Genomic DNA, 15,045 nt, shown 5'->3' with positions numbered 1-15,045 from the left:
CCTTTATCTACAATAATATTTCAGGGGCAGGGGGGAAGTCTGTTTATTCTAATAGCACCAAATAATTTAAGTGCATATAACACATACCAGAACATATGCGCACTTTGACATACACAGCTCATATTCACAAACACATCCTTTACAACAGCATCATTAGGGAGGTTCCTACTGCACCATCATCTAGCAAGTGCAGTAAATTAATACAAAATATGGAAAAGTCTAATATAGCCTTCACTGAACTACAAAAACCTACTCAAGATTTCCAAAACAGCACCTTTCTGCCATAGTGAGATATGTGTTTTCCAAGATGCTGCTCAGCCAGCAGGTCCTATGCAATTTGTAGAAATTATTCATGTATTCAAAAGCCTTTGGAGGGAAAGCTAAGGGAGAGCTTAAGAGCTTTTGCAGGCAGTGAAGCCAGTGGAAGTGCTGGGCACTCAGCACCTTACCACATCAGACCCAGGAAGGTTATCATTGTTCTGTGGTTTCTGTGTAAAATTTTGTACAATAGAGACAAATTTATTTTGGAGGACAACAGATGAAAGATAGAAAATGAAACAAACTTAGGTCTCTTCCCTTTCCCTGATTGTGCTTGCTCTCTGCTTAGTTTCTTGTTAAAATATTTAACTGTTCCAGTCCACCATGTGAAATAGCTGGGAATTATGCCTTAGATATTAACAACTAACGTACATTTCAGTTGAGAGATGATGACTAAACATGTTATCCATCTTCCTAGCTTTCTCACTTTGGGTCCAATCTTGCAAGATGATTAAATCACCTAAAAATGAGGAGTGTCCACTCTTCACTGGCTGACATGCACTTCACACTTCATTCACACCTGGAAACTTCATGGTTGGGGCTGAATTACTCACAGCCCAGTGAATGCTAACCAGCAATGCCCTTAGCACTACTAATACTTTGGTTCCTTTTCAACCCCATACTGGAAGAAATACAAGGCTAACACAGACCTTTCTGTTCCAGGCCCAGCGTTGCAAGAGACTGGCTATCATTTTCTGAATCTTTCTTTACAAATGCTTCATCCACTGGGACCAGCTCCCTGACAATCTGACCGTCATCTTCCTCAACTGCTAACCACCGCTGGCATGGAAAATACCTACAAGAATGACAGCAGCACCCAGCACTTACACAGGACTTCACAGGCTTTATTAACAGAAATATGCACAGATAAGAGGTTATTAAAAAAAAAAAAAGAGATTGCTCAGAGCTGAATAATACATCTGTTTCCATCCTTGAGCTTTGGTATTGTTTATTATTTACTGGGAACTTAATCCATAAACAGGTTAGTGAGCATTTACTGAAAAGTGCTGTTTCTGAGTTTCCAGCCCAATATGACCGAATCCTTTTACTTTTCACTTCCAGAAGTTAAGTAACTCAAGGAAAACTGCAGTCTCCCAAGCATTTTATACTTATGAAGAGTGGACCCATCATGAGGTCCTTATGGGAAGTCCCACCCACCAGCACATTGTGCAACTTTTAAATAAGTTCCAGCTCAAAGGCAAGCATGTATTTAAGGTTTCTAACAGCTTAAGCTCTGTCTGTGAAAATCATGGGAGTTTGCTTAGATTGCTCACTTGGTTGTGACCCAGCTCTTTGCATTAGGTACAAAATAGAAAGGAAATGTGAGGTGAGAAATTTCCAGAGCAGAGCCTTGGAAGGAGGAATGCAGCTGCAGGCTCTGTGAGGGAACCTCTTCAGGAGGGAGAATCCCTCCCAGGAAAAAACAGAAAAAGTGAGGTTTCCTTCAGAACACAGCTGGTTCCCAAACTGCAGAGATGCTGGGACAGCAAAACCCCACACAGAGGTTCCCCAGAAAGGCCCTATGCTCCCTGTAACTGCACAACAACACAAGACTCCCGTAGGATGCCTGCTCCCTGTGAGTTGGTGAGGAGCTATGGTGATGACCTTCTGCATCTCCTCTGCCTTCCCACAGTTCTGCAGTCTCCTGAGAAAGTGCCCCCTTCTTTGACCATACAGAAAAGGTGCTACAGGCTGCTCACATGGTGCTGTCCTTGAGGTCAACAATCTCTACCCTCTCCAGGAACCATCTTGGGCTACCACCAGAGTTGTCGTGGCGGATCCGCAGCTTCTTCAGCTCGCCCAGATCAATGGCTTTGATGGTGAACAAATCCATCTGCACAGGAGGCAAGAGGCAAGTGAGGCAATTGACTGTGCTTCCCAGAAAGGGGGAAAGAGAGGCAGTAGCCAGGGTATTTTTTTCCCCACTAAAATTAAAGGTGTCTGTAAGTCTCCCTTGTATGCCTAGGGTGGATATATAACTACATAAATAATTCCAGAGCTGTGAATTGTCCCATTCGCACTCATGCTTGGCTCCTACAACACAGTAACAGCCTTGGAGATACACAGCCCTTCATTCCTTTCTTTACTTCATCTCAATTTCAGCCTCCTGTAGGTTTAACTCATCTCTCCTAAATCTCATTCCTTTCAGGGTTAGCATTTTCCCTCAGTTTCAGTCTGGAACTGGACACAAACATTAACTCCAAGGAAACTCTCATCTGTGCTTCCATGTATTTTACTTCAAACTGCAGATTTTTTTTCCTTTTGTCATTTACTACAACCATGAGGTTCATTTATTAACAGTATTAGTGTGACAGGATGGGCCTTGTTATGATAACAATTTAAACACCTTAATGTGATTAACTAACTTGTTGGTAGACTTTGGGTTTCTACTCCCAAGAGCAGAGGGCAATACATTTGCAGAATCGATACCTGCTGTTACAATATGTGGACGATATATTAACAGCTACCGAAGGAGAGTCAGAATGTATTCAGGTAACTATTGATATTTTGAATCAATTGGGACTAAATGGGTACAAGGTTTCTAAACAAAAGGCACAAATCGCGTGCACAACAGTAATTTGTTTGGGATGTGAAATTTCTCAAGGACAAAGAAAATTGGGAGTTAACCGAATACAAGCTATTTGTGAAATCCCCGAGCCGCGAAATCTGCATGAACTACGGGCTTTCCTAGGTATGGCCGGGTGGTGTAGACTGTGGGTAATGGACTCATAGCAAAGCCCCTCTATGAAACCCAAAAGGCCTGTACATTTACCTGGGGAAAGCCACAACAAGAGGCCTTTAAGAAATTAAAAGAAGCCCTCATAAAGGCGCCTGCCTTGGGCTTGCCGGACTTATCAAAGGACTTTCAGCTGTTTGTGCATGAGAGACAACGATTGGCATTAGGAGTACTGACCCAGCGACTTGGGAGCTGGAAAAGACCTGTGGGGTATTTTTCTAAACAATTGGATGCGGTAAGCACTGGATGGCCCTCGTGTTTAAGGGCCGTGGCAGCCACAGTCCTTTTAATACAGGAAGCCAGGAAGCTCACATTAGGGAAACGAATTGAGGTGTTCGTGCCACATATGGTGACTATGGTATTGGAGCAAAAGGGGGGCCATTGGCTATCACCCAGCCGAATGATGAAATATCAAGCTATACTAACTGAGCAAGATGATGTAATTCTAAAAACTACTAACCTATTGAACCCAGCAGTGTTTCTAGGAACAACTACGGAGGAAGGAGACCTCAGTCGTGATTGTGTGGAAATCATCGAATGAGGGGATTGAGTGCACCCTCAGTAAGTTCGCAGATGACACCAAGCTAAGTGCGTGTGTCGATCTGCTCGAGGGCAGGAAGGCTCTGCAGGAGGATCTGGATAGGCTGGAGCGATGGGCTGAGGTCAACTGTATGAAGTTCAACAAGGCCAAGTGCCGGGTCCTGCACCTGGGGCGCAACAACCCCAAGCAGAGCTACAGGCTGGGAGATGAGTGGCTGGAAAGCTGCCTGGCCGAGAAGGACCTGGGAGTATTGGTTGATAGTTGGCTGAATATGAGCCAGCAGTGTGCCCAGGTGGCCAAGAAGGCCAACAGCATCCTGGCCTGTATAAGAAGCAGTGTGGCCAGCAGGTCTAAGGAAGTGATTGTGCCCCTGTACTCGGCTCTGGTGAGGCCGCACCTCGAGTACTGTGTTCAGTTTTGGGCCCCTCACTACAAGAAGGACATCAAAGTGCTGGAGCGAGTCCAGAGAAGGGCAACGAAGCTGGTGAGGGGTCTGGAGAACAAGTCTTACGAGGAGCGGCTGAGGGAGCTGGGCTTGTTCAGCCTGGAGAAGAGGAGGCTCAGGGGCGACCTTATCGCTCTCTACAGTTACCTTAAAGGAGGCTGTAGAGAGGTGGGGGTTGGTCTGTTCTCCTACGTGCCTGGTGACAGGACGAGGGGGAATGGGCGGAAGTTGCGACAAGGGAGTTTTAGGTTGGATGTTAGGAAGAACTTCTTTACTGAAAGGGTTGTTAGGCATTGGAATGGGCTGCCCAGGGAGGTGGTGGAGTCACCATCCCTGGAGGTCTTTAAAAGACGTTTAGATGTAGAGCTTAGCGTTATGGTTTAGTGGAGTACTTAGTGTTAGGTCGGAGGTTGGACTCGATGATCTTGAGGTCTCTTCCAACCTAGAAATCTGTGATACTGTGATACTGTGAACATACCTATGCCAGCAGAACAGACTTAAAGGATCAGCCTCTGGGGAGACCAGATTGGGAACTTTTCACGGATGGAAGCAGCTTTGTGGAAAATGGGACTCGTTACGCAGGATACGCGGTAACTACATCAAAGGTAGTGATTGAGGCAAATTCCCTACCTCCGGGAACTTCAGCCCAACGAGCAGAAATAATTGCCCTGACATGAGCCCTGGAACTAAGCGAGGGTAAGAACGTGAATATTTGGACAGATTCAAAATATGCATTCGGGGTAGTCCACGTACATGGGGCATTATGGAAAGAAAGGGGAATGCTATCCTCACAAGGGACTAATATAAAATACCAGGAAGAAATATTGAAATTAATAACAGCTGTACAGAAACCCCAACAGGTGGCCATAATGCATTGTAAAGCCCATCAAGGAGGGGTGTCAGAGATTGCAGAAGGTAACAGACTGGCAGATTTGACGGCCCGGAAGGTTGCGCGCGAAGTATGGAAAGTAATGGCTCTAATTCCATCAAAGGTAGGCCTCTCTTGTTTTAAATTACCTAAAGACCCAAAGTATTCAGCAGAAGACGAGAGACTTGCGAATTTGATGAAGGCCCAGAAGAATCCTGACGGATGGTATGTGACTACGACAGGACAACTCATAGTGCCTCCTATAGTAATGCGAGAAATCTTACAAATAAAACATAATGAATGTCACTGGGGTGCAGGAGCAATGGTGACCTATTTGAAACGAGGTGTCATCTCGGTACACATGTTAACAATGGCAAAGTCAGTAATGTCAAAATGTGAGCTTTGCTTAAAGAATAATCCGGTAGCAAGGAAACATGCTGAGATGGGAAGAACTAGAGCTGGGATAGAGCCTGGAGATTACTGGCAAATAGACTTCGTGGAACTGCCTAAAGCAAGAGGTTATAAATACCTATTGGTAGGGGTTGATACTTTTTCAGGATGGCCGGAGGCCCTTCCCTGTCGCACCAACCAAGCAAAGGAAACGGTAAAATGGTTACTACGGGAAATAATCCCTAGATTTGGTGTACCATTGGGTATTTCTTCAGACAGGGGACTACATTTCATTGCCAATGTGGTTAAGGAGGTTAGTAGGTTAGTGGGAATTACCTGGAACTTACATACCCCATGGAGGCCTCAATCTAGTGGTCAGGTAGAGAGGATGAACCAAACTTTAAAAGGACAATTAAGCAAAATCTGTCAGGAAGCTAAGATACAGTGGCCACAGGCCTTACCAATAGCCTTGCTAAGAATTAGAATAAAGCCAAGAAGTGGGATGTCAGTAAGTCCCTATGAAATCATGTATGGAAAACCTTATGAGTCTCCTGAACCGAACCCGAATATGCATGTTACCGGTAAACAGGATGTATATAATTATGTTTTATCCCTTGGTAAGACTTTAGCTCAACTACGCAGCGTTCTGGTGTGGAACCGACCCCTGGCCTTGGAGAATCCAGTGCATGATATACAGCCAGGAGACAGAGTCTACATCAAAAATTGGAACGAGGAACCCTTGAAGGAACGGTGGGATGGGCCTTACCAAGTTCTACTGGTAACCTTCACTGCTGTCAAGGTAGAAGGGGTAGATGCTTGGATACATTATACTCGAGTGAAACGAGTACCGAGACTTTGGGAGGCACAGCCACTGGGCCCTACAAAATTAAAGATCCAGAGTATTTGATATGATTGTTTATCAAATGTTGGGAGTGGTTTGGGGTTGGTGGGTACTATCGTATTATAGTGAGACAAATGCTGCTTCTCTGAAAATACCTCAGAAGAAAGAGAATAAGACCGTATATGTCGGAAATAATGCCACTCTGATCTGCAGGGTCAAAAGTGATTCCCCGATAGATCTGTCGAAAGCCCGGATTGTATGGGAAAAGATTCGAGACCCCCCGCAAGACCCCGATACAATTTACGACAACAAGTGCAGGCATGAGGGATTATGGGAACGCTGGAAAAAGAAAGGGTGGGTAAATGAAAAATGTCAAGGAAAGGAAGGAAGTGTAGAGCTGCACCCCCGGAACCTGACTCTCGAAGACCAAGGAAAGTATAGGTGCTTGGTGAGAAGTGGTGAGAATTTGAGAGGAAAAGAGGGCTATGGAATTAGGCCTGGTCATTGTTGTAGGTTACAGGGTAACAGTAGAGCCAATACCAGCTGGACAAGGAACAACGATCCAGTTGAGGAGGATGAGAAACACAAGACAGATACAGGATTGGGAGGCCAGATGACCCTAACAATTAGAGGAGTTACCAGGGAGAACTTAGAAGAATATCAATGTTCGTATAATAATGGAACTGCTGGAGGATTTAGTAAGATTACAGTCTCCGAAACCAGAAGGAAAAGATCAATTCAGCCTACAACACCAGGAATGCAATGGGTAGTAAAGGATCGAGAAGAAAATCTGATGATAGGTTTGATTAGGGATTTTGCAAAAATGCAGAATGTGAGTCAAATAACTGCTTGTTTACCTATACCCAAGTCAGCAGGGGACCCTATACCATGGGGCATAATAACATCTTCATTGCCCCAAATTGAGCGGAATAAAACAATTCAATGCAAAGCAGAAAAGACTGTGGAAACGGAAAAGATCGAGGGATATTATAGGGAAAAGGTAATTGCCTACTACTCACAATGCGAAAAGAAAAGAAACTATCAATTCACGAATTTAAACACCATGAGCAGACGACTAGGATGGTGTGAGTATGATGAGCAACGTACAAAATCACAGGAGAAAGTTAAATGGGAATGCGAGGAAGTAAGTGAATCAGGAGAATTAGAAGGCTGGGATAGCGCATGGACCATGAGCATACTGCAGAGATATCAATATGGAGGAAATACTCCCTGGTGCATACAGTGGACTGGTAAGACAAATGATAGCCAAAGGGACCAATAATATATGGCAGATCAGAAGGAAACTAGTAGTCGAGAACGAGTGAAGGCAGTCCCATGGTGGAACTGCACCCAGATCCTGGATTGCGATACGGACCTGAAAACCATACCTTTACTCCCAGTAAAAGTAGCTTTAGCGACCGGATGTGCATGTAGGGGACTGCGAGTCAACGGAAATATAACCAGTCAGAAAAGCAACAAGATAATCAAGGTAAATTGCAAATATTCAACAATACGGAGTATGGGACACTTCGTATGGGCTGCTAATGATGGAACTTGGACAACACACCTGGAACTAGACGGTCCAGCGAAAGAAATAACACTAGGCTTGCCCACCTTGTGTCCGCTCTGGAAGAAATCTCCTTTTAAAGGGAGTTCGACAAACTTGCGAATTAGAATAAGAAGGGAGGTAGACCAAGATGATGATTGGCAAGACCCCTCAACTGCAATCAGGATAGGATGGGTGATAGAATCACTATTTGCCTCAATAGCAACATACCAGAATAGGGAAATAATATATAGCTTAATGGGCCAAGTTAACAGGTTGGCAAAGGTAACCAAGAAGGGGTTCAAAGATTTAAACTTACAATTACAGGCTACAACCAAAATGACCCTGCAAAACAGAATGGCTCTGGACATGCTTTTGTTAAAAGAGCATGGGGTGTGTGAATATTTGAAAGGCAGAATTGATCATTGCTGTGTACATATTCCAAATGTAACTACAGATGTGGAAAAATGACATATCCCAACTAGCTCATGTGGAACTAGCTCATGTGGAACATGAGCTAGAGGAAGAAAAGCAAGAAGCTGAGCAAAATTGCTTGGGAGCAACTTTTGAGGGACTAGGCCTTCATCTGGAAGGATGGCTCAAGTCCCTCCTACAAAGCATTGTGCTGCTGCTAATTGTATTCCTTGCAATGGGAGTAATGTTCTCGTGTGTGAAGGGTGAAATACTTAGGAGTAGTGCATGGAATCGCCGAATAATGAGAGTCCTTACTGGGAATCACCCAGAACACCCTATCCCACTTACTCCACCCCCATCCTATAGTACTAGCGTTAACAAGCAGGCATAGAGGAATCAATAAGATAATAGACTAATGAAGATGCGTTAAGATTATACTTACTAATCTCTATATCAAGTTATACTCACTAACCTCTACTAACCTGATTCAACCTAATAGTAATGAAAATACTTGCTCTTGGTATGAGTGAAGTATTTTCAAAGGGGGGAAATGTTAGTGTTGGGGAGAATCGAATGGATGTTTTATTAATGTCTCTTAGGTGATGGGTCATACAGTATAATTAAGCATTGCCAAATGTACTTACATTATCAATTAATTTATGTATAGTGGGAAGTTTAGGGAGTATATTATCAATTAATCTATGTATACTGGGAAACTTAGGGAGTATACTGAACAGTCAAATGAATCTTTGAAGGGGAACCCTGGGAGGGAACAGATACAACCTGACCTTGGATAAGGGCCTGGAAGTGCTGAAATGAGTTGAAGCAGAACCAAGGAGCGGAGGGAGCATGCGTCGAGTGAGAAAGGTGAAAAGTTTAGCGGAGAGGAAGACTCCTTACTTCATCTGGACGACCACCTGGACGACCACCAGAGAGCGCCACGCATGTGTAAAAGGGGAGGGGAGCTAATTAGAATGGAATGCGAGGCTGATGTTACCACCTGTAATGAATATGTATGCCTTACGTAATGTTGAATGTATAAATAATGGCTGGGAAGTAACGGGACTTGAAGCCAGATTTGGGCACCTGCCCCGGCTTCCAGCGCTGAATAAAGCACGTTCATATAATCACTTGGTGGTTATGTGGTTGCTACGCTAACACTGAGAGCAAAGATATACTCACCTCTGACTGGAAAGACTCTGAAGTGGGGGCGGAAGCAACAATACAGATGGACAGTTTTACCTCAGGGGTTTACAGGGCCACCTATTTATTTGGGCAAAGTTCTAGAACAGATTTTGGAGCAATTCCAACCTCCCGAGGAGGAATTACTGTTACAAAATGTGGATGATCGTTTATTGTCAGGACAGGAGAAAACAGTTGTGAAGGAAGCTACTAACAAGCTATTCAACTTTCTGGGAAAGCAGGGCTTGGGAGTATTGAAAAATAAATTACAATATGTAGAAAGAGAAGTCAGGTATTTAACGCATCTAATGTTGGAAGCTGAAATCGAAGAGAAAAATCTCATAGTGGACTCTGAGCAGAATTAAAGGTTTACAATTGTAAACTAACCTTTTATTTTCACAGGTAACTAATGAGTGTGACTTGCGATTGAGAGAAAGGACAGACTTATAGTGAATTGAAGTGCTCCCAAGGGGGATTTGTTATAGTAGTAGTGTACATACATCTTATTCTTTGTATCGATAATTATTTGGAAACCTGAGGTTTAAAAATAATGACAGGGAAAAATCAATTATTAATTTTGTTTCTAGTGATTGTAGGCCTTGTGATAAATTAGCGGGTGTTTGTTCATTGTCTTTAAAAGGAATTCAGAGAATCTGCTGAGAAGATAAGGTTTTGCAATTTACGACCTTGTTAAGGGGGAAGACTAAGCAAGTAGATAGTGGGGAGGGGGTGTTGGATAAACATCCTTGGTAAAACAAAGACTCTGTGAAATACTGTTTCCCGCTTCACTACCCTCCCCCTTGAACACGAGCACAATGCATGATCATTGAAAGAAAAACAACGACCCCCAACAAGGAACTGCGCAGCTTCAGAAGGTTCAACAAGTCCTGACAAGCCGAAACTTGGATGCTATAAAACGGCGACAATGAAAAGGGAAAGTTGCGTGCTGTGGTGGAGCAGAGACCCCCCAGCCGCCCAGCGCTGTTTTGCTTGTACCTGCTTACCTAACTAATAAATTATCTTTGACCAGAAAATTGCGTCGTCTCGCTTATAACAGGCCTCAGAGAAAGCCTTGGTCAATTGGCAACTTGGAAAGGCATGACCAGATAATAGTAAGATGGGATACCCCGTAAAAATATGGGTGAATGTGACAGAGGGTTATGTACCACAATCTGTCATGTTTGATGCTTGTGAGGTGTTAGCTTGTGGAGATTTAAAATGCCCAACGACAATTGAGCAGAGAGAACAAATAACTGGTAGAGACCCAACAGCCAGATTGAGAATAGCTGTATGGAAACAATCCTCTATTGCCATCAGAGAAAGGGAGAAACTCAAGGAGAAAACAGGAGAGAAAACAGGAGGCCCTCTTTGAAATGCGGCAGTTTAAACATTTGAGATTGAAACAGGGTATGGGGATGTGAATGCCTGGATAGAATGGGTCAAATATACTGTCTAGAGTCTCAACCATAGCAATTGCTATGCTTGTGCCTTGGGATGACCGATTGCCCAGATAGTGCCCTGCCCATTGGGGTGGACCAAGGATTCCCAGGGGATGCGATGTATGATTGCATTGTACCAAGAAAAGACTGCCTGGGGAAATGAGGCCTGTAAGTCTCTCTCTTTGCTGCTCCCTTCCTTGCGTGATAGCAGTATCAGGGTTCCCCCTGCATTCTCTACAGCTATAGGTAACCATACAGCTTGCCTCTCACGGCAGGGTGTGAGTGCTACCCGGCATCTGGGAGAATTTGCCTTGTGCATGAGGACCTTGAATGCTACCAAGGACTTGATGGGAAACTGCTCAAGACTTGAGATCTCCAGGGCAGATCTCTGGTGGTACTGTGGAGGGAAGATCTTACGGTCCACCCTGCCATCTAACTGGGGTGGCACTTGTGCACTTGTTCAATTAGCTATACCCTTCACCCTGGCATTTGAAAGAGAAACATCACAAATACTCAGAAGAAGTAAAAGAAGCTTAGGAGTATCATTTGATGATAGAGCGTACATAGATTCTATTGGGGTGCCTAGAGGAGTTCCCAATGAACAGGAAGCCAGGAATCAAATTGCTGCAGGGTTTGAGTCACTGCTCTGATGGGTAATGATCAATAAAAATGTGGATTGGATTAATTATATTTAGTATAATCAGCAGAGATTCATAAATTATACAAGGGATGTGATAAGAGGAATCGCTGAACAACTAGATGCCACCAGCAAAATGGCTTAGGGAAACAGAATAGCATTAGATATGATGCTTGCGGAGAAAGGAGGTGTGTGTGTGTGTGATACTGAGCAACCATTGTTGCACTTTTATACCCAACAATACTGCCCCAGATGGCATAGTAACTAGAGCATTGCAAGGGTTTACCACCCTTGCCAGTGAATTGGCAGAAAAATTAGGCATATTTACATCCTTGATCGTAGTAGCAGGAGTTTTGACAGCCGTTGGTTGTTGCATTATCCCCTGTGTAAGAGAACTAGTACAGCGGTTAATTGAAACTGCACTATTGAAACAAATGACCACGAAGCCACCACCTTACTCAGATAAGGTGATGATATTAGAGGAGATGGAAAGCAAAGAAGGTGAAGAAGAGGAAGATATCTACCAAATTACACCTTAGAGAAAAGTTTTGCAAAAATCAAGAATTTATAAAAAAAAGAAAAGGGGGGAATTGTGGGAATAAAAATGTTGTTTTTGCAGAGTTACATTGTTTAAAGGTAAGGAATGGGGTATTGAGATATGCTTGCAGTGATAAGAAAACTTAGCAGGCGACCTTGTAAAATGCAGACAGCCAGACTCCTTAGAACAATTAGGTGAAAATCACGGTGTTAAGTCAAGTCAGATAAGTGAAGAAACATTACCACTTCAAAGAGTAAAAAAGTCAAAAGAAATTTGAAATTTAACAGGCCGGCAACTGAAGGCCATGCATTGTCTGTGAAGCGTCAGATAGATTGTGAACCTGGATTACCCACTCAGTGGGGAAACAGGGGAGGGTCCTGTCATCAAAAAGTATATAAACTGTGTTTTGGAACCAGTAGGTGCGTTCTTGCTTGTGTGACGCCCACCATTGCAATCGCGAATAAATTACTACTTCACTTAGATCCTCGCAATTATTACCTGTATACAGAAATCTTGAGACACATTAAAGAGTTTGAGTGATAAGCAAGGAGTAACACCCATCGATGAACAGACCCATCTAGTGTTATCTGCTGGTATTAACCATTTTTCTTTGTCTAATTGTGTAACATTTTCTGTAATATTGCATAGATGGAACTTCTCACCAGGGACCGTGCCTACGCACCTGCCATTCCCAGTTACTTCCGTTAACGTTATTCCTACATCCCTTCCCCAATTGCATTGTGGGGGATCGGTTTCGTTTGAACGGGTGGTCTCTCCCAGATCCCCAATGGCGTCGTAATATGGGGGCCTTATATCAAGACATAACCAGCAAGGTCTAGGCACGTCTGGATTTGTTTGATTCAACAACTGATAACTAGCATTCATGATTCTCCATATGTTATTCCCGGTCACCCCTTCATTTCTAATCCCGTACTTCGGGTTTACTGATTTATTAGCAACCTCCAGTGGTTTAGGGCTATTAGGAGTTAGCATTCTAAAAGCTTGTGTAGGCTGAATCCTCAAAACACTCCCCGACAGTTTCTGATTTGGTCCCACCCGTTGGGGACTTAGTCTCTTCCTTCTTTATATAGATGATGCCTCCCCGATCAGTCCCCCAGCAGTAGTTATCTGCTGAACAACTTGGTGATCTTCCCATCTATTCAGGCTCCATTTAAAAGGTTTGTGAGGGTGCGCAGACCCAGGAACAGTGTAAACAATCGTACCCGTTACTATGTATCGCAAAAAAATGGCTAGGGCCCATTTTCCGGAGTTCTTTACCTGGCCACGTAATTCCCCACCGTTTCACTCTCTGCCTCGCTTGTCAGTTCGGTTGCAGCGAACTACAAGGTGCAGGTTCTTCTCGGCAGCAGCAGTGTTCTTCAGGGGAGTTTCTCGGGTAACCGCGACCTTTTTCTGATCAAACAGGGTCCCCTCTCCAACTTTTTTTTACGATACATAGACAGTTAGACCATACTTATCGAGTTCGTTTCAACGTGAGCTTTAAGTCATCAGGGCCTGCGACCGCTTCCCATTCGCTTTTCTGGATCGGTCCTTTCACGCGACTGGCATGCGTTCACCCCTTCTCAGCCGTCCGGATAGCCGTCTCTGTGATAAGTAAAACAACATGGGGGCCTCCCCACCGCGGTGTTAAAGACGTTTCTTTCCATGTCTTAATTAGAACCCTATCTCCAGGTTGTATCCTATGGATTGCTATATCTAGCCACCAAGCCTTTTGCTTGTAACTCCCTCCGTCGGTTAAGCTGTATTAAATAAGGTGTTAATTGGATATCCTGTACCTGGGGGTGATCAGATGGCATCTCTAAATCATAAGGCATACCATACAGCCTTTCAGAAGGTGAGATTCCGACATCGGCTCGGGGCTGTGTCCGGATATTCAATAGCGCAAGCGGTAAACATTTCACCCAGGAGGTCTTTGTCTCCATCATAAGCTTTGTTAATTGCTTTTTAATTTCACCATTCATTCCACCTTTCCAGAGCTTTGAGGGTGCCACGGAGTATGATATTCCCAATCTGTCCCCAAAGCTTTCATAGCCTCTCGGGACACTTTCGATACAAAGTGCGGACCTCGGTCAGAATCAATTGTTTCTATAATCCCGTGTCTCGGGACAATATTTTCTAATAGTACTTTCACCACGGCATGGGCCGTTGTCCTCGTTGTTGGGAAAGCTTCGACAAAGTGCGTGAGATGGTCTACAATCACTGATAAGTATTTGTACCTTCCTTCTTTCGTAAGCTCTGTGAAATCCAGCTGGATTTTGGCAAAAGGTCCGTGCTCAAATTCTCGACCTCCTAACACTCTTTTTCTCATTTGTCGGGCGTTCACTCTCCTACAGACAAGGCAATCATTCACAACTCATTTTGCTACATTGTATATTCCAGTACACATATACCTTGTAGCAAATTGATCCACTAGTGCTTGAGCTCCCCAATGAGTGTTTTCATGAAACCTCCGTAGCACTGTTAAAGCTGCAGACTTAGGGAGCATCTCCCGTCCATCGGGCAACACCCATTTGAGCCATTTTATCCTTTTCTGGCTGCGTAAAGCAGAGCAATGTATATATGGGCCCGTGCAAGTAGCAATGCAGATTTTTCCCTTCCTCCTTTTCCCAGAACGAGCAACTACATTGTATGGCATCAAAACCAAAATCCTTCCAGCAATCATAACATGGAAATTCCTTTAAGTCTTTCCCATAGTATTAAGTATTAAATTAAGCATTATTATATATTATTTATATATTATTATATTATTAATTATTATATTAATTATTATATATTAAGTATAAGTATTAAGTATTTCCCACAGTCTGGGCAATCTTCCCTCATTCTTATAATTCTTATACTCATTAATGATGCCCTTTTTGCCTCCTGATCTGCTAGATTATTACCCCTAACCTGAGGGGTGAGGCCTTTTTGATGCCCTTTTATATGTACTACGGCAATTTCTTTGGGTTCTCTGATAGCTTGTAAAACCTGGGTAATCAATTCCTGATGTATTAAACCCTTTCCTTGTGAACTGATGAGCCCCCTTTCTTCCCATATTTTACCAAATGTATGTACTACCCCATAAGCATATTTTGAATCTGTATATATTGTACCGCTTTTACTTTTTCAACAATTTTAGGGCCCGC

At 43.6% G+C, this 15,045-nt stretch overlaps 1 protein-coding gene across 2 annotated transcripts in view; it reads left to right on the top strand.

The window, feature by feature from the left end:
* The window catches only part of LOC308184745 (ubiquitin-associated protein 1-like), a 211,460-nt gene that overhangs the window by 96,890 nt on the left and 99,525 nt on the right, over nucleotides 1-15,045 (top strand). Inside the window, exon 8 of one of the 2 annotated variants that reach the window (XR_013942894.1) lies at nucleotides 2,060-3,386. Coding sequence is in view for 1 of the 2 variants with exons in the window: in XM_080572174.1 (XP_080428300.1) it covers nucleotides 982-1,017 (36 nt within the window). In the remaining variant the exon portion in view is untranslated. Of the gene's footprint in view, nucleotides 1-981; nucleotides 1,228-2,059; nucleotides 3,387-15,045 lie in introns of those variants that run through there. The other variant, XM_080572174.1, reaches the window with a different exon arrangement.

This window comes from Anser brachyrhynchus, assembly GCF_964034855.1.
Source record: "Anser brachyrhynchus genome assembly, chromosome: W".
Lineage (NCBI taxonomy): Eukaryota > Metazoa > Chordata > Aves > Anseriformes > Anatidae > Anser > Anser brachyrhynchus.
The sequence above is the reverse complement of the archived record's forward strand: the minus strand, read 5'-3'. Positions and strand labels throughout refer to the sequence as shown.